Below are 26496 nucleotides of genomic sequence, written 5' to 3' on the forward strand. Positions count from 1 at the left end.
GCACAGATTCAAAGGACAAAAATAAATCTGAATAAAGAGAGAGGGATCGGTGTCAGCCCTTTACTGTGCTGATACATTATTTAAGATAATGTACACACACACACACACACACACACACACACACACACACACACACACACACACTGGAATGCATTAAGCACTCTCAGAAGATACATAAAGAAACATGTAAATGTAGGAGTATGTGAGGGAGAGGCAGACATTATTCATTGTGGCTCAATAAGATCTCCGACGTGGTTTTCTGAATTAAAAGATTGTATTTGACGTATGAAGAAGACAACAATGAAGGAACTGAATAGATGAAATTTAAAAAGGCACCAGGAGTGCCTGGATGGCTCACCTGGTAGAGCGTGCGCCCCCACGTCAGTCCTTCTCGCAGAGGCCGTGGGTTCGTATCCAACTTGCGGCCCTTTGCTGCATGTCATTCCCCCTCTCTCTCTCCCCTTTCACATCTTCAGCTTTTCTATATAATAAAAGCCTAAAATGCCCAAAAGTATAATCTTTAAAAAGGCACAATTTTGTGCCATAATAACACATGATTGGAAACATAACCTTAGCTTATGAGAATTACAATGTCCCACTTTTTTGGAAAAACATACATATTTTACAAATAGAATAATCAAATACGTCATAATATAAATAAATATGCTAAACACTGTTTCGTATATTATTTAGTATAATATATTTTAAAGTGTAACTCTCGCCAAAATGCAACCTAGGGTCTTTTTGTGAATATACCCGAGTCAAACTTTCGTTTAAAAGCATAATTAGGACAGAAACGCCACTTTTAAGATTTACCGTGTTCTCGTTTTCGGTCAAATGGCCTTTTGAATGGGAGTGCTAGGGGCACTACTATGATAGCATCAAAATCACTATTTTTAAAACACTAAGAAGGCTCGATACAACATGAAACTTTGCTCGAAGTATCACCAGGAGCTCTACACATGAACTTGAGCATTGAGAACATTGTGTACACAGAGTTTACTAAAAAAGGTTTTAAACAACTCACTTTAGCAGTTGTTGTTTACGCTATCCACCATCTTGCCAGTCAAAAAGTGTCGATCTCCGAATGCGAATAAACAGAGGAAATGTCATTCTTATATGACGCTCCTTTTTCAACTACAAGGTCAATATTGTTTTTCACTAACAACAAATTATCCGTGCATTTATATGTAACTAAGCTTTAGGAGCTTTCCATCTTTACTCTCCTCCCTGTTACGTTGCATTCGGCGATCGACTCTTTTTGACTGGCAAGATGGCGGATAGCGTAAAACAACAACTGTTAAAGTGAGTTGTTCAAAACCTTTTTTAGTAAACTCTGTGTATACAAACAATGTTCCCAATGCTCGAGTTCATGTGTAGAGCCCCTGGTGATACTTCGAGCAAAGTTTCATGTTGTGTCGAGCCTTCTTAGTGTTTTAAAAATAGCGAATTTGATTTTATCATAGTAGTGCCCCGAGCACTCCCATTCAAAAGGCCATTTGACTGAAAACGAGAATACGGTAAATCTTAAAAGTGGCGTTTCCGTCCTAATTATGCTTTTGAACGAAAGTTTGACTTGGGTATATTCACAAAAAGACCCTAGGTTGCATTTTGGCGAGAGTTACGCTTTAACTCCTGATTAAAGCATAGATACTTTTCAAGATAATTTTTCCTCTTTTTGTGGCATGTTCACTCATGACCTTTGAAATAGTAGTTTGTTGATGTTGATATGATCTGTATAAAACAGAAGTTTCTATTTTAATCATATTTTGTACCAACTTAAAAACACTGTAAACACTGTGACAAGTTATGTCTATCTTTATTTACAAATCATTCGGAAAAGCCCATAAATCATAGATTTACTACATAGGTTTCTCTAAACAAGTTACAGGGCCACCATGAAAAACACAAGTACTTAAAGTGTTAGCTTTAGGCTACTTTTATACAGGGCCGGATTGGGACTCATTTTCAGCCCTGGAGTTTCATGCCTTAGACCGGCCCACTTTAGTTCACGACTGACTATATTAAAATAATGTAATTAAAACCTCAGAATATAAGTCTGCAATAGGCGCACTGTTCTCTACAGCCTTGTAATTCATTGTATTTTTGAAAAATATCATCATTTCCAATTCAGTGCAAAAACAGTAGCCTAAGTTTTGCTTCACAGTGAAGATTTATTAGAACAGTAAATAACAGGACAGTATCAGAATCTATTTTCTTTAAGAATTAGTATTCATAAATATCCAAACATTGAAATGAAGAAGAAAAATCTAACAAAAACAAATATATAAAACAAAATAAAAAATAGATTAAAATAAAATGAAAATTTCCAAATGGAAAAATATGCAGGCTTAATTCATATTACTTTTATCCTATTCCCTTTCAATCGTGGGCTTTGTATATTCACTATCGTTTGATTAAAAACATAATGGGTCACTAGTAACACTTGGGCATAGAAAGTTGTTATATTGTAACTAATGTGATCACTTACTTAGTATTTTTGTCTCGTTTCCAGTCCAAATATCTAAAAAAAAAATCTTACATCAAGATGCATTTACTAAACAAGTATGAAAAAACACCTCAAAATTAAGTGATGTTTTGCTTAAAACAAGCTACATTATCTCTTCTCAACTGGGTCCTGGCTCTGTTTCTGACACTAAATGACATTTTTTACATTTATTTCTCACCACAAATATACCCTTTTTTACAAAACTTTCAAATCAAGTCAAGTCTGTTTCATTAATGTATTGCTGAATCATCAGGTATCATTAATCATCTCAGGGCATTTTTCATTGAGCAGGGCTCTTCATTACTATTAGTTCTTCTGAATGACAATCCTACCTGACCATTCTGGTGTGTTGGGCTCATGAGTGGAGCTTGGTAACGTTACTGGGCCTTGCTCTTCACTGTTAGCAGCAAACCGGACTAGAGGCGGCTGCTGCTGAAGAGCTACAAGAAAAAAGTTTGATACATGAACGGTGGTTTGCAGACAACGTTGTTTTGCACGGTCGCTAGCATCTTGCACTGCTCCTAACTACCTTAACGTTATATAGCTTTCTTAACGGCCTTGTCGTCTTCATTTGTTTTTTTGAGGGAAAATGTGCTCAGCTTAGAACATTTGGCCGCGTCAGTTTCCAAAGTTTTCTTCTTTTTTATTCTGGCCTTTTCAGCGCCGCCTTTGCGCTTCCTGTTATCCATTTTTATCTGACTTTTTTTATTTTGAGCAACTTGCAAGGTGCCGTGTCGGGGGCGGGGCCAGGGAGTCAAAAGATAACACGTCATCATTAACCTGCAGGCTGCACTCTGCGAGAAAATATTAAATAAAAAAGAGTGGGACTGCGGTAAAATAATAAATAAAAAGAGTGGGACTGCGGTAAAATAATAAATAAAAAAGTGGGGCTGCTGTGAGTGCAGGCAGCCTAGGGACAGCATCCATATTTCAACCCAGTGCCATGACAACAACGGCCCTCGCGGCCAAAAAAACAGACCGGCCCACCGGAATTTTCCCGGTGCTCCCGATTAGCCAATCCGGGCCTGCTTTTATAACTTGTAGTATGTGTATAACTTGTATACTGTATTGTGTTATCAGGGTTTTCCCTGGGTCAGCGAGGGAGAGATCACTAAAAAGAGCCCAGAACCTTGTGTCGAAACTCGGCTTTGGCGGCGAATTAACATTGGTGGAGGAGAGAAGGGGAAAGAGAGGGAGAGAGAGGGAGAGAGGGCGGGGAGCGGGAGGAGGAGAGATAAATGAGCGGGGCTGTGTTAAGAGATTGCAAATTCAAAGTGGTTTGTGAAACGAACATCCCTCCTCCTCTCTCTCTCTCTCTCTCTGTCTCTGTCTCTCTCTCTCTCTCTCTCTCTCTCTCTCCCTTCGCTCTCTCTCGCTCTCTCCCTCCCCCCCTCTCTCTCTCCCGCCTGCTGCTGCAGTCAGCCTCAGTAACTCCTGCGAGCTGAACACATCTCCCTCCCGTCGTCTCTCTCCTCTCCTCCGGAGGGTTCCAGCAACGCTGCGACCACTTTTCATCTTGAGCTCGACCTTGCTTCCAAATCGAGCGCTCTCCCATTACACCCCATTGGATTATTGAAAACAGACATTTATCGTGTGTTTGTGGCTTTCCCATACAGCAGTAATGTTGGACAGGAGAGCCGTGAGTATGTAGGCGGATAGATGAGGACGGGCAGGTACAAGACGAGAGGATCCGTTCTCTTTGTGTGTTTCCTCACACGCTCAGTGTAGCTTTGTTCAGAAGGAGGACGCAGGGTCACAGCCATATCTTATCTCTGCGGAACAGGCTCAGGCTGAACACCACGGAGCCTACGCTAGTTGAGTTTCAGCACCGCGGAAAGCGCCGCGAGCTTAACGCCTTCCTTAACTTAGACTTCATCACCAACCTCGGCTTCATAGTCAGGTTCAGTTAGAAAACAGCAACTCCAGCCACTTCAATAGTTGCACGAGGACTGTTTGGGTATGCCATGCTAGAGTAGATAATAATTGTTCCCACAATGCTGAGGAGTTCACAGAAGATGGATAATATTGTTTTATAATAATTGCATTTGTCTGTCGGCTGTTAGATGCTATTTTTGCAACAACAAAAATCAAATTAAAATTGTGCCCCTCATGTAAATTAGTATTCTAACGGGGGTCCCATCTCTCAGGAAAACCCACCTGTGCTGCTCATGGGAATCCATTGGTCCTGACCCACGCACAGTAAAGCCTGCAGACTCACAGTTGAACAGTACTGGAGAAATAAGCTGCCTGAGCCTTCAGCATCCAGCAGCGATGGCTCGGCTCTGCTCTCTGACCATGACCCTCACTGTCCTCCTCTCCTGCTCCCGCCCGACTCTAGGCAAGAAAAAGCTCTACATCGGAGCCCTGTTCCCCATGAGTGGAGGCTGGCCTGGCGGACAAGCCTGCCTCCCCGCCGCACAGATGGCTCTGGACCTGGTCAATAAGAGGGTCGACATATTGCCGGAGTACCAGCTGGAGCTGATACACTATGACAGTATGGTGAGTAACTAACAGACTATGGTACTACACAGTCTATTTTCCTCACTGTATACACTCGGTTCTTTCCATCTTAACTACATTGAACTGTATGTTGATCAGAATCAGAGTAGTTGGTTGGATTGGTGACATGAGACTGGACATGCTGTAGCAGGAATTCAAATGAACAACACAAAAGAAGATGATATACAACATTCATGCAATTATTAGCACCATTGAAGTGTTTTCTAACCCATTAAATGCATGTCTGTATGGACTGAATAAAGAGTCATTGTTTGACTTGATGATTTAAACCCTTCACTAATAGCTTACAATCATCTATAACTACAGACCTGAAGGCTATTTAAAAAGTGTGGGAGCCACAAGCATTTATTAACATTTCAAACAATAATACATAATTACTAGAAGTAAATGATACACGTTTTTCTAAATCATCTAAAATATCTTCTATAGGAAAATAGTGATTTATTAACACTTGATAAAACAATTAGTTACAACAAAAGGAACAGAAAAAGTTAACCTTACGACGTGTGCAAAAGTGGCATTATTTGTGAGGTTGTCATTTGTGAAGCGAAAGTTTGGAGTCCACACAGCAGACTGTTTCACTGTGGCGGTCATATTTATATCTCAACACTGTGATTACCTTTTCCACATCATGTTAGGCCATCATTGGGATAATTGGCAATCCTCTGTGTGTTGTATGTTTTAAAATGCAGCATTCAGGTCATAAAATAGGTCGCAGCCCCAGAGAGATGTGCTTCCTACTGTATAGTAGTGTGTGTGCGTGTGTGTGTGTGTGTGTGTGTGTGTGTGTGTGTGTGTGTGTGTATGTGTTTGTTTAAGAACAGCAGCTACTGTGTACAGCTTGCACACACACTCTCTGCTAATGGCTTCCTGTCTGCTCACCCTAGAAACTTTCCTGCTCGTCTGTTTCTGTTGTCTTGCACTCACCCTGAACTCAAAACGTTATAAAAGCAACATATCATAATAATTTAAAATGTGATCTGTGCAGGAACATATACCAGGAGACAATGTGGTCGAGAAAACACAATTAGAAACAGAAAGTCAAATAGAAGAGTAGAGACATAAAGATGTGTAGGTCAGGACGATGGATGAGCAAAGAGTGAACAAATGTTAAAGGAGCCCCAACTTGCTTTTCTATATTTTTTATTTTTGTCATATCTAGGGTTGAGTACCGTTTGAATTATTACGATTCCAATGCCAAACCGGTACTTTTAAAACGATTCCAATTCCTAACCGATTCCTAAACCGAAACTGAAAAATAACATCAAAGAGAGGCTCTTTTATGGCGTTTTTTTTAAATTGAAAATGATTTAAATTTAACAATGTATTAATGTTTTAAAGTACTTAAATATATAATAAGTAAACCTACCTCACCTTACACATAACTACAATAATTTAACAAATAACAGTTACACTATTAACAAGTAACAACAAAATACATGTTGTTGAGTTGGTATGCCAACCAGCTTCAAACTTTAGCAGTTCTTTTGCTGAAAAATTACCATATTTGCCTTCTCTGGCAAGATACTACACCTCTCCTGACATATGGCATGTCCTGCACAGGAGAACCCTCTCTCAGATGGTGTCCAAGAGGCCTGTACACACAGGTAGGAGTTTGAAAGGGCACACTCCCCCACCACCAGGCTCCAGGGTCTTGTCCTGAACGATAGACTAGCAGAGCAAGTGTAATATGTTTACTAGCGATCACGTGCAGTGAATGGTTAATATGCCTTTACTTCCGTTTTGGTGAGCCCAGAGGGAAAATATGGCATTTTAAAAGCAGCCTTCATTTACGATAGCTAGCCAACGGTAGACTACAGAGAAAGTATGATATTTTTACGTCAGTTTTGGAGCGTGTACAAAAAGCCGTCTATCAGCTGTGATAGTAGAGTGCATGTCAGAGAATAGCGCTTCACACCGCGAGCGGGCACGTGCACCACTCGGCAGAAAAGGGAGAAAGAAAAAAAGAGTCTGCCGCTGTCCGGAGCGACAGAGGGAAAATATTTCAGTCGGAACCGAAATGAGGAACCGAAATTTGCGTTCTAATCCGGTCCGAATACTACCATTAGCGTATGAACCGGATCCATAGTGGAACCGGGTTTTGGTACCCAATCCTAGTCATATCTATACACCATTATAGCTTTGGTCAAATTTAACATGAACATGTATCAACATGTTCATGTTAAATTTGACCAAAGCTTTAAATAATGAGGTAAACATATTTAAAAGAAATCCCTGTGAGATAAAGCCTCAGATTTCACACTGTTCTGAACACTCCAGTTTCAACCGTTTTTTCTACTCTTGGCGCCATATGATGTCATACCGAGACAGTTTTCCATATATGGTCCAGGCAGGTATTACATACCCTGCCACATGTAGCTACATGCTAACGCCAGGAAACCTGTAATCTTGGCTGGCGATGATGTTATTTCTCCACAATTTCAGATCACATTCCTTCCTAGTATTTGGTTTAGAAGCCTTAATTGGTGATTTTTCATGGTATGTAACAATGCATTATATAATAACAATGCATAATGTGATAATCTGCCGCATTTTGTAATAAAAACCCTATATGTAATAATGTAATAATTATGACATAATGTGGCGGTACTTACAAAATGCGGGGGTTGCACTTTTGTTATTACATTATGCGTTGTTACATGGCACAAAGTCCTGCTATATACTGCAATGGAGTATATAGTATATAGTGCGTAACCGGTGAAGTGAAGTAACGTCTGATTTTAACCCAAACCAACATCTTTTTCTAAACTAGAAAACTAAAAAGTAGTTTTGGTGTCTAACCTAACCAAACTGCCACCGTTTCACAACGTTAATGTGTTTAAAACCGTTAACGTTACCTTCTCTGGTTTAGATATGAGGACGGAAAACACTCCTGTGGGTCGATTAGAAGGTCGTATGTCATATGGTGTTGGAGGACTTGTTGGGCCTATATTGGTCCCTGAACTAATCAGAGATATGGGCTCTATGGAAGCCAATCAGTTATTGGCTAACATGAGCTTTCAAAGCAACATGAGACATGAGTCATGACAACGCACTGACTGACAAACAAAATTCATCGACTAACAGGAGCAGCTGTCGCAAGCTGAATCTAACTAACTAACTAACTAACTAACTAACTGGCAAACATCCTAATATGAGCTGCCTTTGAAGCAGTACTGCAGTACTGATTGAAATATTTCCAAGTCAAATAATGTCATGCAGTGTTTGATATGATTCAGGGTTAGGGTTAATTATGTGTTGTACTTCTCCTATGAGCACCAAATTATATGATAAGAAACAGTAATGCATATCGGGGACAAAAGGATGCTTTTTTTCCAACAACTCGTCATCACTTTTTGCCTGCAATTTGTCAAATACATGTTACTTAATTAATAGCTTTGAACTCCTCACAGAACACAATTTTCATATTCTTTTGTGTCTGTTTAAGCTTGGAAGCCAGGGTTTCTCTCTCTAAACAGCTGTGAGATGGAGAAATATTGAAACTTTCATCTTCAGTATCACTGTGTGCAGTGTGAGCAGAGTTTATATCATAAATTTTTTATTGGTAAAATGTGGTTTTAGATTTTCTATTTTGAAGTAATTTCCGGACCGTTACCTTGAAACCATCAGACGGCAAATAGACGGTACCGTAGGGTGCCGTTACCTGAAACTGGTGATTTAACGTCACCGCTCATTTTACACACAGTTTAACAACAAAACAAAACGCTGAGTGAACATTACTAGCTACGTTTTTCATGTTGGTTTTGTGCGGTATGCACCCCCACTAACCTGGAAAACGGTTTTAAAACAGTAACATTAATACAGCGTGTCAGAGGAATACAGCGTCTCCTGCAGCAGGGAGTCAAAGGTAGCGGGACCGCAGCGTTCACTAACGTTAGCTTCTTGTCTTATCTGGGGTCTGATAAACAGTAAATTCATCAAATTCAGTGTCCACAATGCTATTTTCCAATAAACTGTAGCTGTCATATTTCACGGGACCCGCGTGTGTGCGGATTTTATGTCGCAGCTTTCGTCGCTGTTTGTCACTTTGCCTAAGAGATAAGTGTACTCGCCCTGTTGTTTATTTGTGCCATGACTTCACGAGTGATGACATCCTGTCACTGTTCCAGTTGCTCACCCTAAAAGGGGAGAGAGAGCGGATGACAGTTTGCTTGAGTTCAATAGAGCACACGGCTCTGCAGAGTCATGAAATAATTCATAAACAGCTGAAGGAGCGGCAGTGCGCAGTGTACATAGCGGAAACCCTGTTGTGCGTTTACCCTATTTCTGATACCGTGGCGGCAGAAATGTTACCGTGGCGGGCCACCACCGTAATATCACCATAGAGGAAACACTGTATATATATATATATATATATATATATATATATATATACACATATAGACATATATATATATATATATATATATATATATATATATATATATAGAGTGAGAGAGAGAGAGAGTTAAATGCACTGAGGCTGGTGTTTTTAAAAGCATCACTCTGATTGGTTCGAGCTGCTCTGCATTGGATCCCCACTTCAATAGCCTGGAGTCGGCATGACAACAGTTACCAAGACTACTGCAGTTCAAACAAACACAGATTTGGCACCAAGAAAAAGGCATGATCATGCACCTAGTATCATTGCACAAACAGGAGCAGATGGCTGGATGATTTCAGCTTGTCTTTGTGAGAAAGGCATATTGAGCGCAGCTAGCCAAATGTAAGAAGTGCTGGCCAGAGCACTCATTGATCACAGACCTCTAAACCACTTCAGCGCGGTGCCAGGCCAGCTGCACATCACATTGAACATGCTCTGATGGATCTCCCGCTGATCACAGTCCAGCGCTGCACGCTGCAATGCCCAAGAGGCCAAAATAACAGAAGAAAACTGCGTCATCAGTTAGTAAACAGCACAGAACGTTTCTCAAGCTTTCTCCGGAGATCTGACGAAAAGATGATTAAATGTCTGTTGCCACGCAGCGCTGAAAGTTGAAGGCAGGTCTCAAAGGTTCAGTGGGATGAGAATGAGGATATGATGAAGGGAGGGGGGGACATATATTGCATATACAGTATCTCATTTGAATGTGATGGAGATTTCCCCGGAATGCCAGGGTTAATATAATCCATGAGTCAGCTGCAAAGAATGCAGCTCCAGATTGCTTTACAAACCAATCTCTTTGATTCAGGACTGAAGTGGGCAGCTTTGTCCAAGCTGCTTGTTACTGAGCCTGTTGACTCAGTGTCATTAGGTGAGGCTCATGCCTCAGCAGCCTCCTGGATTTTACCCTCACAGACATGATGTAGACCGTTTTAAGTACTGGTTGCTAGGAAACAGCTTGGTTTAAATCCTGTCAGCTATTAATGTTGGCAAACACTGCAGCATGAAATTATGTCATTTTAAATTGGAAGTGAAGGACTTCCGGTTGGCACGTAGACAAGATGGCAGGCTGACTGAACACTCTTGTGCTTTAACGCTGTAATATAATTGTTATATTATGGAAGGGGACAAAACCAGCAAAGCTAAAAGTAAGATGACAACAAGATCTGGAAAATATGATAAATTGGCCGCGGAGAGCGACGACGACATTAATGCTAGCTCACCTAGCCCGGCCGAACGTGATCCAGCTGAAAGTAGCCTGCTAGCTAGTATTCACGCAGAGATTAAGGCGATATGGTCCGACTTAAAGAGTGAGCTGCATTCATTCCGGTCTACGTTGAGAGAGGACGTGAAGAAGGAGCTGATTGAACTTTGAGACAAAATTAATCAGGCCCTGGGAGATATCAGGGGGGACTTGAAAAACACAACAATGCAAGTTGAAGAGGCCGAACAGCGTGTGGCGAGCTGGAGCAGCGTAACCTCGACCTGGAGGATTTGCTCCGACAAATGCAGCAGAAACAGGAATCCATGCAAACAAAAATGATAGATTTGGAGGCTCGGTCACGGTGAAATAATATCCGCATTTACGGAATTTCTGAAGGTGAGGAAGAAAATAACATGATTGGCTTTGTGGTCAAATTACTGAAGTCAGAGCTGGCCACCTCCGGCGAGCTCAATCTGAAAATACAACGCTGCCACAGAGCTCTGGCTCCGCGACCACCACGGGAAGCTCCGCCACGCTCCATAATAATCAACTTTCAGGAGTATAAAACTAAAGAACTGATCCTGTCGTCTGCTTGAAAGAAGAAAGAGGTCTTTTACAAAGACACAAGAGTATATTTTGACCACGACTACCCGACGGAGATAGTTAAGAAAATAAGAGAGTATGCAGGAATTAGGAAAATGCTTAAGGAGAAGGGTGTGCGGTTCCAGACCCCCCCTCCACCTGCCAAGCTCAAGGTGTTTTTGGACGGTGGACCCAGGACTTACAACAACACAAGAGAAGCCGCGGACGACCTGCGGGAAAAGGGGGTTCCCCATCGACCAAAAATGAGCCCGGTCCAGCTCCAGGACCTCGCATCACAGCGTGGGAGAGGGTCGGGGACAAGCGTCGCCAACGCATCCCACCCGGAGCAGATACGAGAGAAACTGTGCGCTTTCCACCACAACCCCCCAGGAGACCTGACCCCAACGCCAGGGTCTGAATGTGCCTGATCTCCTTCAGCCCTGTCAGGTGAATTGATAATTAGCAAATTACTTGTAACAACTGTTATCCTCCCCCTCCTCCTTCTTTACTTTGATTTAAAGACTGACTTTTAGCTTGAGATAAGCAGGTTTGTTTACAGAGGGGTGAGTGGACTGGTGGAAAGACTGCCATGGTAGAGTTCAAAGTCAATTGAAGTAACTTTTCTAACTCAAAGAGGGGCCCTTTTGTTAAATCAGACTTTCACTTCAGTTTTGGAAAGCATGTAAGTTCTCTAATTGTGGAAGTCAATTTGTTGTATTCTCGCTGTGTTCTGTATTGTTCATCTTTCAATAGTTGCTTGTACCCAAGTTCAAGGGTAAGGTGTTACAGGTTACAGCAGGTCATTATTGACACAAAGAAACAAAGCAAATGGAATATCAGGAATACAAGATAATAACACTAAACGTAAATGGGCTACATAATCCAGTGAAAAGGAGCAAAGTTATTGCTAAAATTAAAAGGGAACATATTAAAGTGGCTTTTTGGCAAGAGACACATCTCTCTAACTCAGAACATGAAACATTAAAAAAGATGGGGTTTACTAACAGAGTAAGAGGGGAGTGGCAATTTTACTTACAAACAAGTTGCAGTTCCAATTAACTGCTCAAATTAAAGATAAGGAAGGTCGTTATATCTTAGTCAAAGGCAAGATTGACCACAAAGAAGTCACTCTGTTAAATGTATACGTATATGCCACCAGGGCATGACAGATCATTTATTAAAAAAATATTTGACCTATTAACCCAAGAGTCACCCCCCCCAAACTTTAATCTGTGGGGGTGACTTGAATATCCAATTGCAACCCAAACTTGACTCGACAAATCTACACAAGAGAAGAAACCAAAACTCAGTATTCATGCGGAAAGTGCTACGGGAATTTGGTATGATAGATATATGGAAGGACCGACACCCCACAGAAAAGCAATTTACCTACTACTCCCCTTGTCACACAGAATATTCCAGATTGGATTACTTTTTTATCTCAGCTGCAGATAGACATAGAATAAGTGAATGCAAGATAGGTGTTAGAGATGTCTCAGACCACTCAGGAGTATACCTCTTCCTGCATCTAGATAATAAAAGGAAGACCACTCTATGGAGGCTCAATACTAGCTTACTGAATGATAGAGTTTGTAAGGAATATATTAAAGAAGAGTTAAAAGAATACTTGATAAATAATGATAATGGAACAGTATCACCAAATGTCCTGTAGGATGCTTGGAAGGTGGTACTTAGGGGTAAATTCATAGCCTTTGCAGCCCATAAGAAAAAGGAGCAACATAAACGCTTAGCGGCGCTAAAGTCAAAACTGAAGAACCTAGAAACTCAACATTCGACCCAAAGAGACCCACAAGTATGGGCCCAACTAAAATGTATTAAACAAGAAATAAATCTGATTTATGACGAAGAAAATGAGAAAAGAATGAGGTTTACCAAACAAAAATATTGTGAAACCGGCACAAAGGCTATGAAGCTTCTTTCCTGGAGACTACGTAAGCAACAAGCAGAAAGAACTGTTTACAAAATAAGAAACCCAAAAAACAACAAAGTCTGCCATAAACTACAAGAAATTCAGCAAGCCTTTGAAACCTACTATAAGGACTTATACACTCAACCTGACAAAGCTGATGACTTGGTAATTAATGAGTTCTTAAAATCTCTGGATCTTCCCTCAATAGGAGAACATCAGAATAATGTGCTCACTGCTGAGATATCAACTGCTGAACTAGGTGGCGCTGTTTCTCGACTAAAGACTAACAAAGCACCAGGGTCAGATGGATTTGTTAGTGAATGGTACAAAACATTCAAGCCTGAGTTGACTCCATTTCTTCTCAGATGCTTTAACCACACCCTTAAGGAAGGCCAGACGCCCCAATCTTTTCAAGATTTGGAACTAACGCAATCTGAAACACCAGCACAGTCTTTATTAGGTAACTGCCAACATCATGACCCTCACCTGGACAAAATAAATTGCTGGACCAGGGTTGCCCTTAAGGTGTGGTTTAACAAATGTAAAAAACTCCATCTTGAGAAACATGCCAAAATATTGAAATGGGTGGCATATGACTCAGAGTTTATACCATTGGGTATAAGCGATTCAGGCAGTGGGCATACAATGGTATTCAGCCTACTGCACTATAGCTGATAAGGACGGCCTACAGAAAACAAAAAAAAGACTACAAAATTCTAAGAACCTATCTACTCTCCAGGTTAAGCAGAAATGGGAGGGGGAGTCTTACCTGGAGATATCTGATGATGACTGGAGAACTGTTTGGGCGGGTCAAGCTAAGACCACCAACTCTAGAGCCTGGCGAGAATTCTGTTGGAAGAACATAATAAGATTTTTTGTGACCCCTAAATTGAAATCTAAACAGCAGGGTTCCCAGGGACAGGATAAATGCTGGAGACAATGTGGACAGACAAAGGCAGATCACTTTCATATATTTTGGTCCTGCCCCCTTATTCAACCATATTGGCAAGAACTTGCTGGAGAACTTCTGTCAATCTTTGGTTTAAAAGTTGATTTTTCTTTTATTACACTGTATTTGGGTAAAATCCCAGTTGGACTTATGGCCCACGACAACTACCTTTATAAAGTGCTCTTGGCTGCAGGCAAGAAGGCCATTACACGGAAATGGCTGCAGACAAATCTGCCATCAAGGACTGACTGGATCACCATTGTTAACGAAATACAATGCATGGAAAAACTGACCTTCACCCTAAGACTACGGGCTGAACAGTATACAAAGTATTGGGAAAGGTGGACTTCATATTAAGTGTAGCTCATTGTCTGTGTGAATGATTATTCCATTTTGCACTAATGTTTGGCCTGTGTCAACCTTGTCAACCTGTCTGTTCACTTTTATTCTCTATTTGTTCTTTATTTGTTCTTTTTTTTTTTTGGCTTGTTTGTTTATTTGTTATTGTTGTTAAAAAGAACTGAAAAATTAAATAAAAAGAAAGTTTCAAAAAAAATAAATTGGAAGTGAAACACTTTTTGACCTGTTTCAAACATGGATAGAAACATAGACACTCAGACACTAATTCGCCCTAAAAAGGAAATTTAGATGGAATGGTGTTGTGTCATAACAATAACGACTCTGTCTTGACTTATTCACTTTACTTTATTCCAACCATTGTAAACAGGTAGTGTGCCAGCATACAGGTGTCTATATGGACCGCAACTCTTCTTCTCCTCTCTTCTACTACATTCTCTTCTTTTACTCTAAACTGAATTAATTGCCGCACAGCGCCACCTAGTGCTAAGATTGAAACACCACAATACCTTATTTGATTAAATAATTCTCTTCATAATTTATTTTTTACTCAATCAATTGCCGAGGGTTCGACATCAACCAAGCCGAGGAAGCCACCAGCGCCGACGTTCTCCTCAGTACAGTCATCATGCCATTTCCGGTTGTACACCACGGTGCGCTGCACCCTTTCGGCCGTCTCCTCGTCTACGGACGGAGCTCGACATCAGAGACTGGACCGTTGCCCACCTCGGAAGGGTCCTCAAAGGGAAAGGCGTTACCTTTCACCGCAACAATAACAAATTAACTTTGTTCCACCTCTCTTCTACCTCCATTGCCACTCCAACGGCAACAATCACCGAGCCTGCGACGCGGGGCGAGGTTCGTCGCCTGGGTCAAAACAGCGCTGTCACGCGTGACGTCACGGGGCCTTCATTGCCCCTCTGTGTCTGACCTTTTCATTTCACTCTCATCTCTACCTTCTTTTCATCCCTGTGTCAGGAGGCTGCACAAAATTCCCAAGCACATGCATCCTTTCATTAGCCTAGAAATCTAGACGCATCCTATCTGCAGCAAAGGTAATTTGCAGCCAGGGGGTCTGGCAACTCTCTGTTGGCTTGCAAGCTGGAAAAGCCAAACTTTAGCCGGGCCAATCATATCATGTATATCATCATGAGTCGTGGTCGGGCTTAACATAATGACAGCAGAGTTATGACGGTTCCGGGTGAATTCCCTGCTACTTGAAAACAAAGAAGATGGCTGCTGCTGCTGGCGAACAGCGGTCTTTGGAATCAGCTTTGGCCGCGACTCTGGAAGACTTGGAGTTAAGCACTGAAGTCATTCTTAAAAAAGGAAGATGTGTTCAGAGTTTTGCCGACCGGATACAACAAAAGTTTAATCTATCAACTAGCTCCACTACCTTCTTTGTTGCTCTGGTTGGTTGTAGCGCTATCCTATTGCGTGCAGAGGGAATTTTATCCTGCCCCTCGGATTGAGCCCTGCCAATGGTGAGTTCCCAGACCCAACATCTTGATGTGGGTCTGGCTTGTCAGGCTATCCTTTAATCCCATCATCTCGTCTTCTACCCTTCCTTCAGTCGCTTCCAGCCATGCGGCTTCTACTCCCCCCTTTTCATTTACAGCCAGCGCAGCAGCACAAGGTTCTACTGAAAACCACGGAGCTTTGCTACAGGCTAATCCTCCTCTTCCAATTCCAACTGTTCTATTGCCTATTGCTCTTCCCTTCCCCTCCCTATCCCCACCCTTCCCCAACACTCAAATGTGTTTTCGCCGAATGTCACTAACTACACTCTATCCACAGCGGCACCTCCCACCCAGCCATCCTCATCACTTTGTCGCCCTTCTCTGGTCTCCCCCGCTTTATGCCAGCAGATTGTCTCTGGTAATTACGTAGATTTAGCCCAGCTCAGCCATCAATCGTCAACACTAGCCAAATAAGGGAAATCGAGACTCACCTCGGTTCTGTGCAGCTCCGTCATCCCTCACCTCATAGATCCAAGGACTTGACTTCAGCTGAATTTGCCTTCTCATTCTATCATGACGTAATCTGTTTTGCCTTTCCCACCGGAGGTCTGAGCTAGGATATTACCTCTCTATCGTGCTAGATATGTCCCTATGTTTCCGGAGGGACAGGATTCTAGAGCTACCACGTACATTTTGCAAACCAGCAGCTGGTCGTATTCAGAAGTTCAATCAGGGAACTCCGAGTTGTACTGCTGCATCTTTGCAGCTCATACATCTCTCTCCTGCAAGTTATGTGGAGCCCCCTCCCACCGTGCCACAGCATGCACAGTCAGCGCTCCACCACCTCGCCCACGTTCCCTTGCTTCACGAACCTCCTCAGTACTTAACCTTCTATCATCTGCCGCACCACCACCTCCCATTACCCCCAGGCCGGCAAACATTCGCCCATCTGTTAATCTTCCCTTGCCTAAGGCAATAGACAAACTCTACCATGGAGGTTGGATGGTGTGCAACAACTTCAATCACTCCAGTTTCCAGTTGTTGCCTGCACGTCTGCTCCTTTTGCAGCGGTGCTCATGCTAGACATGCCCGCATAACCCAACTTCACCGAATGATCAACCTGGGGAATGACTAGCACAGCACCTTGGCACGCAAATAAAGGTAAATGCCCTTGCCACCGCTCTGCAAAATCATCCAGATGTAGTTTGTCGACTTCCTTATTAATGGCTTCACACATGGTTTCCACCTAGGCATAGACATACTACACAACACTTCCCACTTTTGCTGTAACCTTCAGTCTGTGCTCTCAAAACCTCACACCGTCAACACCCTGCTAGCCAAAGAAATAAAGGAAGGTTTCACGATAGGCCCTTTTGACAAGCCCCCTTAGCCCCAAAGGCTAATAATTGATCTGTCCTCCCCTCACAGCACGCACATCCCAAGCATAAACATTGTCATTCCCAGTCCAGATTTCTCCATGCAATACGCAACTATTGACCATGCCATCACCCTCATCCGCTTGGCAGGCCACTGAGCAGACATCACCAGCACATTCAAAGAGTTTGCTGGAAAGGAGCGTAATATTTTTCCGTGTCCCTTACCGTCAGCCACAAGAGCAGTCCCAAGATCTTTGACTCTCTCTCTCTGAAGTGCTGTGCTGGATCCTGACAAACAATCATAAACTCCCTCACATACTCCATCTTCTCAATGATTTTCTTGTAGTCACTCCACGATCATCCCCCCCCCTCCCCTCTTTGGGCTCCTTACAAAAGCTTTCGTAGAAATTGGTGTCCCTATTTCTGAAGAGAAAACCTGTGGGCCTGGCACTTCAATCGAGTTCTTAAGCATCACCTTGTTTTCGATCTCCTTCAAGCATCCCTGCCATCAGAGAAGATTCAGCATATCACGCTGATTCTCTCAAACTATCTTTTGGCAGATAGATGCACCAATCGCCAGCTACTAGCCCTCCTCGGCCATCTCAATTATGCCATACGCATAATCCCTCAGGCCACACCATTCCTTTCTAACCTTCTGGTTAAAGTCGCAGCGGTCCCCTCTCTCCATGACAGAGTAGTCCTGGACGATGCTTGTAAAATGGAGATGCACCTGTGAAAACATTTTCTGTCTTCTTGGAACGGCATCTCATTTTTCTATGATGACGTCGTCACGCAACCAGAAGACATTGAACTTTGTACAGACACAGCTCCTTCCATAGGTTTCGGCGTCTACTACGGAGGGGGATGGTTTGCTTCTGCTTGGCCCTCGGAGTTCAAATCCCTGGACTCCGGGTCCCGTCATCCGCTTTGCACAAGCTATATTCCATAATCATAGCTGCCATACTTTGGGGGCACAAATGGTCCAGGAAAGCCATACACTCTGATAACACAGCAGTCTTAGATATCCTAAACAAAGGTCGTTCTCGCTCACCAGCCATCATGTAGTTCCTGCACAGATTAACCTTAATCTCAGCCCAAAACCAGTTCATCCTCAGAGCAGCACACATTGCCGGTCACCACAACAGCATTGCTGATTTGCTTTCTCAGTTCTCATCCCAGATACACATACTCTCCGCATACATTCGTACATACGTTCAATGTTGACAAAGCGTGAGACTAAGCTATTTACGTTACCATGGCAACTACCAGCAACGGGCTGAGTATACATGCTGTCTCCTGTTTATGCCCATTATACCAGAATGTTGATGAGATATGAGGTTTGGGCGTGTTAGTTTAAATAGAGATTAGTTTTTTCTACTGGAGATAAAAACACTTGTGTACACGGAGATTGCTTTTGGCTCAAAACTCCGCTTAAAAACCAAAACGTAGCAGTGTAAATGTAGCCTAACTGTTAACTTCTGTGGTGCGCTGCTGACATAAACCTCATATTGTATATCCCGAACATCGATACAAGACATAACGTGTTACACAACCTACTTGACTAGTAGACTACTAAAACCACAAGTTGCCCTGTTGGCAGATAACATGATTGCAGCAAACATCACCTGATTTATAGGAGTTAATAAAGTTTGCTGCATGGCCACTGCATTCATTCTGGTGTAGCACCAAAGCAATCCCCTGTGCATAACATTGCCATATTATCAGTGCTGATATTTCACAGTATTTTCACAGCAGGAGCTGTACCAATCAAATTATAGTCCAAACATCCTCAGGTGGAGCCAAACATTACTGCTTTATGGAAACACTTTTTTTGATAATTACATTTTGGCCAAATAATTAAACAAGTCCAAGCAAACAGGGAGAGGATATTGATTGTGTTAAAAATTTAAAAAATATTTCAATTTAACCTTAGGGTTTAGCTACCTCTCTGTGCATACTGATGTGTGTGCACGTGCCTGCGTGTGTAGGTTGGGCTCCTCTGTTCAGCTGCAGTCCCAGCTGGTATCCCCATTTAAGACAGAAATATACCAGGAGAGGGGCAATGGTGAAGCCAGAGGGTGGCTATTGCTATTGCCACTACAGCACTATTTTATTTTTTGTTTCTTGTACGGAATCATTTCTCTACTGCTGCAGCAACATTAATCCCTGTGTAAAAGTGATACACCTAAAACAGCTGCCCAAAATAACCATGTCTTGTTGTGTGGGAGTATTTTCTTTCTCCAAACAAGCAATGGGCACTAATGTCGCTGACAAATATGTTGCATTTTCTGGGTCTGTTTTTGTCTCATTGTCTGTGCATCCACATGACTAGGGGCTGACTTTACACATTCCTGTGCTAGCCCAAAGTGAATACTGGCGTCAGCCTGCCCCCCACCACTGCAGACTTACAGCAACATGAACAGCTGTGTCATCCTCACTTCTAGCCATTTTCTCATGATGGATGTACAGTTGTGTTCAAAATAATAGCAGTCCAACATCACTAACCTCATAAATCAAATTTTTTGGTAGAAGTGATATTTCTACATGGCAAATAATTTACTAGTAAGTGTTGTAGAGTCATAGAAAACCAACAGACTCAACAGTCATGACATGTATGCTGCTCATTCTGTGTAATTGAATCTGTAATTGAAAGGGGCATGTTCAAAATAATAGCAGTGTTGTGTTCAATTAGTGAGGTGATTGATTCTGTGAAGAAACAGGTGTCAATTGTGGCCCATATTTAAGGAAGGAAGGAAGCAAATGTTGTGCATGCTGGTTAGAGTGCATTTCACACTGAAATACTCATCAAAATGGGTCGTTCCAGACATTGCTCTGAGGAACAGTGGACTTTGATTAAAAAGTTGATTGGAGAGGGGAAAACATATAAAGAAGTGCAGATGTTATAGGCTGCTCAGCCAAAATGATTTCAAATGCCTTGAAATGGCATCCAAAGCATGAACGACGTGGGAAAAAACAGTCAACAACCATTTGAATGGATCGTAGAATAGCCAAAATGGCAAAGGCTCAACCAATGATCAGCTCCAGGAAAATCAAAGAAGACTTAAAGTTACCTGTGAGTACTGTTACGATCAGAAGAAGGCTATGTGAAGCAAAGCTATCAGCTAGAAGCTGTACTGAATAGGTTGAAATTTGCCAAAGGACACATTGACTGGCCAAAGGAGAATTGGGGCAACATTATGTGGACTGATGAGAGCAGATCTTTTTGGGTCTAGGGGCCGCAGACAGTTTGTCCGACGACCCCCATGCACTGAATTCAAGCCACAGTACACTGTGAAGACAGTAAAGCATGGTGGTGCAAACATCATGTTATGGGGATGTTTCTCATACTGTGGTGGTGGGCCTATTTGTCACATACCAGGGATCATGGATCAGTTTCAATACATCAAAATACTTGAAGAGGTCATGTTGCCTTATGCTGAAGAGGAAATGCCTTTGAACTGAGTCTTTCAACAAGACAATGACCCAAAACACACCAGTAAGCGAGCAAAGTCTTGGTTCCAGATGAACAAGATTGATGTTATGGAGTGGCCAGCCCAATCCCCAGACCTCAATCCCATAGAAAACTTGTGGGGTGATATCAAAAATGCTGTTTCTGAGGCAAAACTCAGTAATGCAGAGGAATTGTGGAATGTAGTTCAATCGTCCTGGGCTGGAATACCTGTTCACAGGTGCTAGAAGTTGGTCGACTCCATGCAACACAGATGTGAAGCAGTTCTCAGAAATAATGGTTATGCAACTAAATATTAGTGCAGTGTTTCAAAGTAAAGCAAACCCTTGAGACATTTTTCAGTTTATACAGTACATGTTTGAGTTTGTAAAGAAAAATGCAAATACTGCTATTTTTTTTAACAGAATAACATTCCTTTTTCTTCACTTTCTGTAAAGGTATAACACAAACTTGATCAATTTTGGTCATGTTTTGATTGGGAATTGAATGTGCAGTGTTCCCAATGCAATGATATTATGGAATTAAAAGCTATTCTAAGGATTTTGAGCATTATTCACTTTTTTAAATAACTGTAGCTATCTAGCTTGCTATGAAGGAAGATGATGCCACCATTCTTAAACCTGCCGACAAAGCTCTGATTGGTTGATTGTGTCTCCAACTGGGGGAAAAAAGCCATCAGTGGAAGGAGTTTTAGGTGTCCATATTTCTGGAAGTAAACGTTCCATTAATTTGTTTAGCGTATGGACTTTTCTGGCAAAGAATCTTAACAGGCCTAAAAGAAAATGTTCTTTATTTTAACTGTAGCTACACACAATTTCTGTTTTTTAATCCGGGTAACGAGCTGCCAGAACTTCTTCTGTTATTTTACAGATTTGTTTCTTAGAATCCAGGAAATTAAGTTTTTGATGCTCAAATTTTTCCGGGGAATGACCCCCAGGGTTATAATGTGTGTCCCCCCAATGTTAAAACTAAACCTAGCCCTTGGTCAGACTGAACAGAGGCAGCGACATCAGAGCACAGATGCAGAGATTCGAGGACACTCCAGAGATACGGAAACGCTGACCAATCAGAGCGGACTGGTCTTTTTTGGAGGGGGCTTAAAGAGACAGCTCTACAGCAGAGCGTCTCATACAGACAATGAATACAGGTGCTGCAGCCATGGGCAGTATGAGAAAAATAAAGTGGTTTTAAACATTAAAGCACTTAACAAGTATAAACCTGAAAACGTATATAATAGGTCTCCTTTAAACATTTTTTAACTGTATGTATAATTTTTGTACCCTTATTTTCTACTTTGCTTTGAGAGTGGTCTGTGTGGAGTAATATAAAATAACACAATGACAAATGTTAATGACAAAAAACAATCAAATTCGCAACAGTCGACCAAACATGACCGGTAAACGATTGACGGCCACCACACCTTCACCGCTATCATTTAAATAGCTTTTTGATTTTTGATTGACTATAGGCTATAAATGGAAAGCAAGGAACACTGTTGTGTGGATATGATATGATATGATATAAATCATGCGGCTTGAATGGTGGGTAAATGTTTTCCCCAGCATTACTCAGAAACATGCTGTCTCAGGACGCAGGTTGAGGTGACCTTGGAACGTGCCTCAGCTTGCCTCCCTGGCTGCTGCTGTTGATGCCTCAGCTCTGTGTGTGGCTATATGCACTTAAGTGTATAAGGGACAGTGTATTTTACGATACACACTGTTTTTAATCACTTAAAGGAGAATTCAACATGTAGCTCTGTTGTTTGTAAATTTGGAGTGCTGTCAGTAGCGACAAACGAAAACAATCTGTGCTGCCTACACAGAGTTATCCCCCTGCTAGCGTTAGCACCCAACAGGCTTAAACAGGGCAAGTGTTTTTAGCCTCTAAACATGCTCAAAATGTCATTACAAGTGTCTACCCATGTGCAGTGATGTCTTCCGACATCAAGCAAAACGCAATACAGTCGCTGCTTCCTAAAACAGGAAGGAAAGCTGGCAAAAAAATAGCCGACACTGGAAATGCATAAATCACAACGCTTCAGTCAGGCACAAGATCTGACCAGAATTACACTGGTGCTTTCCATAAACTGCCGTTGCTTTAGCCTATTATTTCAGTTGCAACCCTGGCAATGGAAGCAATCGTGAGAGCAAATAAAATATATCAAAACATAATTCAAACCGATGTGCACATTGGCAACACACGGCTCAAAATAGCTAATAGCTGATATGTAATTCCCTCCCATTAAAATCTATATATTTCATAAACATAACCGTCAGGGAATGTTAACAGGGTTGTCGGTCTCTAAATGTTTTAACTTTTATGAGCGCATCTCTCTCTCTCTCTCTCTCTCTCTCTCTCTCTCTCTCTGATCCTCTAAGAACGGTGACGCCGTTATCAATCAAGTATTGATTGGTCAGTAGGCGGGACTTTTACACCGGTTGATCTCTAATCAACAACATAACCTGTTCCCGACCAGGTTAGGTGTTCAGCATAAGTTACCACGGCGATTGAACCCGGTAACAACTGATCCACCGTCGTGGTACAGAAAGCCCTGGGTTGAACCTGAAGTTACCTTGTTAACGCCAAATCTTGCTTTGTAGTACAGGCCTCAGATCTCATCAGAGATGGCTCTCCTTCTTTCTCTTCTTCCCTCCTCCTCCTCCTCCTCCTCGTTGTCGTCCCCTGTCTGTCCCTCCTCCTCCCCTTGCTCTCTGTCTATTGTTGGCATCCATTGTTCAAAACAGGTAATCTGACCATTGACCTATGTATAGGCCTATACTAAAGCAGTGCTTGGTTAGTGTTCAGGTATGACATAATGTGTTTGCACATGTGAGGAGTGTGTGTGTGCCCTGGTAAATAAGTGTAGCATTTTGATTGGTTGTGTTTAGAAAAGGAAAGCAAGTCACTTCCTGTTAGATTTTTGTGTCTTACGTAGAGAACTGTGTGTAGTGTTTTGAAAAAAGTGTTTTAAGCAATTGAAGATTGAGTGAAAGGCTGAGAAATAGCTTTGAGTGAGAGGTTTAAAAAATCGTGTGACATGAAAAGATTTTGTGTGTAAGCAGTTGAAAAAAACTGTAACATTGTACAGGAACCATTCACACACACATTCATTCACTGTGGCCAAGGCTGCTATAAAAGGTGCCACCTGCTCATCAGATAAACATTCACACACCGAGGGCACAGCATCGGGTTCAGTGTCTTGCCCAAGGACACTTTGACATGGGACTGCAGGGACCAGGGATTTGACTAGAATGTCCAATAATTCCATGGAAGATGCAAGAAAAGTGGTGTTTCCCTGATGTTCATAAGCTCATCTCTGGTAAAAGAGAACTGCATTTACAACAAAACAATACATTAGATGTCATAATAGATGGTAAACACTAGTGTATTTGTTGTACAAATTAGCTACAACAGTAATATGCAGTTAGCCTACTGATGTAAGTCGTTCATTCATTTTTCAACTAGCAGCAAAATGTGCTCTTGGGGAAAAGTTACAGAATTTAGTGTTTTTCTTGACATAAAGACGTTTTCACTATAACTTTGTGCCTAAAAAATGTATCAGAATGCAGGAAATAAAGTCTTCTCATTAACAATTGGTTTACATGAACACATGTAACTCTCGTTATTTCCTTCTTCCAAAACGTGAGTTTTCATTAAAACTAAATTATGACTGGTGTGATATTTGCATGCCCAATTAATCAGAGCACTCAAGGCCAAATTGCCTCCTAAATAACCATGTTGCAAAGGTTATTTTTAAACCGAGTCCCACACAGTCAGTCCACACAGGGGCGGAGTGGGACCAAAAAAATCTACTGGGAAATTTCATAGACAAAAAAAAAAAAGAGGTGTTCGATGGCTTTACGTCATAGGCCGACCAGGGCTATGCTATTTGGGGAGGGGCTGCTCAGTGATCCCCCTATATTTCTGAAAATTCTATACATGGTTGTGACCGTTAGTGCTTTCTGATTAGCCTGTGTTTGTATTGAAATAAGAGGCTGCTGCGGCCCGCCGTAAGGGTTGAGCAGAGGCTGCACAGTTTGACCAGCAGGCAGCGTAGCCGGGCAGCTCGGTCAGGCAACGGTGCTGCAATGTATAACTATTATCAGACCGGCCCTCGCGGCCTCGGCCTCAAGTCCTGACTCTCCCGATTGCCACTCCGCCTCTGAGTCCACATAAAAAAACACCGGGGCTACATTTACTTCCAACAATGATGGCAGAACAGCATCACTGATCTGTTTTAACTAGGGCTGTCAAAATAACGCGTTAATTTCAATTAATTAATCTGAGAAAAAATAACGCGTTAAAAAATTAACGCAGATTAATCCATTCCATATTGACGTTTGCATACAGATGAAAATCTGGTGCCACTGATATGTCTGCGCTTCTCTCTGCTGCTCTGAAACAGACGTTACAGGAAACACAAACCCCGCTGCATGTGACGCTAGTTAACACTATACCAAAGCCCGTCTACGCCCTATTAGAAATTCTTTGACTATACTCAACAGCAGCTAACGTTAGCCTACCGCTAGTTAGTAGCTGGATTAAACACGGTTAAAATGCTGACAGCTAATGCTAAACGGTGTAAAGTTTGACTGTGTTTTACTGTAGAGGATTCAACACCGGTATGTAACAATCTGCTGTCAGAGAAACAACACAGACAATGAAACTGGTAAACTACAGCCTCGTGGTGCATTTGAAGTTATTGTAAATGTCCTTTTCCTATCTGGTTGTTGTTTTTGTCATTCAACAGCAATTTACTAGTGAAATAAGTTATTGTTATACATTATTATTAAATCATTTAATTTTGACCATATGGCCTTAGCAATAAACAAGCCGTTCTTTAATGTCACCAACTGTTGTTTAGTAGCCTTTTTTTTCTTTTCTTTTTTTACTTTCTTAAAAAGTATCGGTTCAGGCACCGTTAATTATGTATGCGATTAATTTCGATTAATTAATCACAGAGTATGTAATTAATTAGATTACATTTTTTAATCGATTGACAGCCCTAGTTTTAACTGAATACTCCAGCTCAGCTAAAAACACCGGATCTGCAGCATGTTACCACGTTGCTACGGATCCGGATTGTTCCGGCCCACTTTAACCCCCGATTAGCTCTGTAGGATGTTGGGCACAGCGTGTTTCTTCTGCTGACTGTCCTACTGTCTGTGTCTGTGTCCACAGTGCGATCCAGGTGAGGCCACCAAGCTGCTCTATGACCTTCTGTACACGGAGCCCATTAAAGTGGTGCTGATGCCCGGCTGCAGCTCTGTGTCCACGCTGGTGGCCGAGGCTGCTCGCATGTGGAACCTCATAGTGGTAAGAACTTTCTCCTTTCTGTTTGTAGATCTTCAAAACAACACACACTGTGAATCTAAATGTTTGGCGGCATGGTGGTTCTGGGCTTAGGGTTGGACCCTGCTGGCAGCCTGGTCCCTTCTTTGTGGAGTTTGCTCTGGGTTGTTTGCATCTCTTTAAACCAATCACAATCGTCTTGGGCGGCGCTGAGCTCCGGACACAGTGACGGTCGCTCTGCTAAATACACGGGTTTCCTGTTTACAAACATTACAGGGTGCGTGCGCATACCAGGGGCAGAAAGCAAGATTGGTGAGCTACTGCAACAACCTTAAGTATTGAAGCTTTCCTTATTGTTTGTATATAACTGCTGACTCAATAAAATGTGATTTTAGTTGGATCTGTTTGTCTGTCTTTAATTTTGAGGTGGTACTGTGATATATATGTATGGCTATAATTGTCAT

At 42.0% G+C, this 26496-nt stretch overlaps 1 protein-coding gene across 1 annotated transcript in view; it reads left to right on the forward strand.

Annotated features, from left to right (window-relative positions):
• Window positions 1-4852: 4852 nt before the first annotated feature.
• The window catches only part of LOC144529374 (gamma-aminobutyric acid type B receptor subunit 1-like), an 86435-nt gene continuing 64791 nt past the window's right edge, over window positions 4853-26496 (forward strand). Inside the window, exons 1-2 of the mRNA XM_078268433.1 lie at window positions 4853-5008; window positions 25922-26056. Coding sequence (XP_078124559.1) covers window positions 4883-5008; window positions 25922-26056 — 261 coding nt within the window. The 5' untranslated portion in view covers window positions 4853-4882. The remainder of the gene's footprint in view (window positions 5009-25921; window positions 26057-26496) is intronic.

Source organism: Sander vitreus, chromosome 14 (genome assembly GCF_031162955.1).
Source record: "Sander vitreus isolate 19-12246 chromosome 14, sanVit1, whole genome shotgun sequence".
NCBI classification, from domain to species: domain Eukaryota; kingdom Metazoa; phylum Chordata; class Actinopteri; order Perciformes; family Percidae; genus Sander; species Sander vitreus.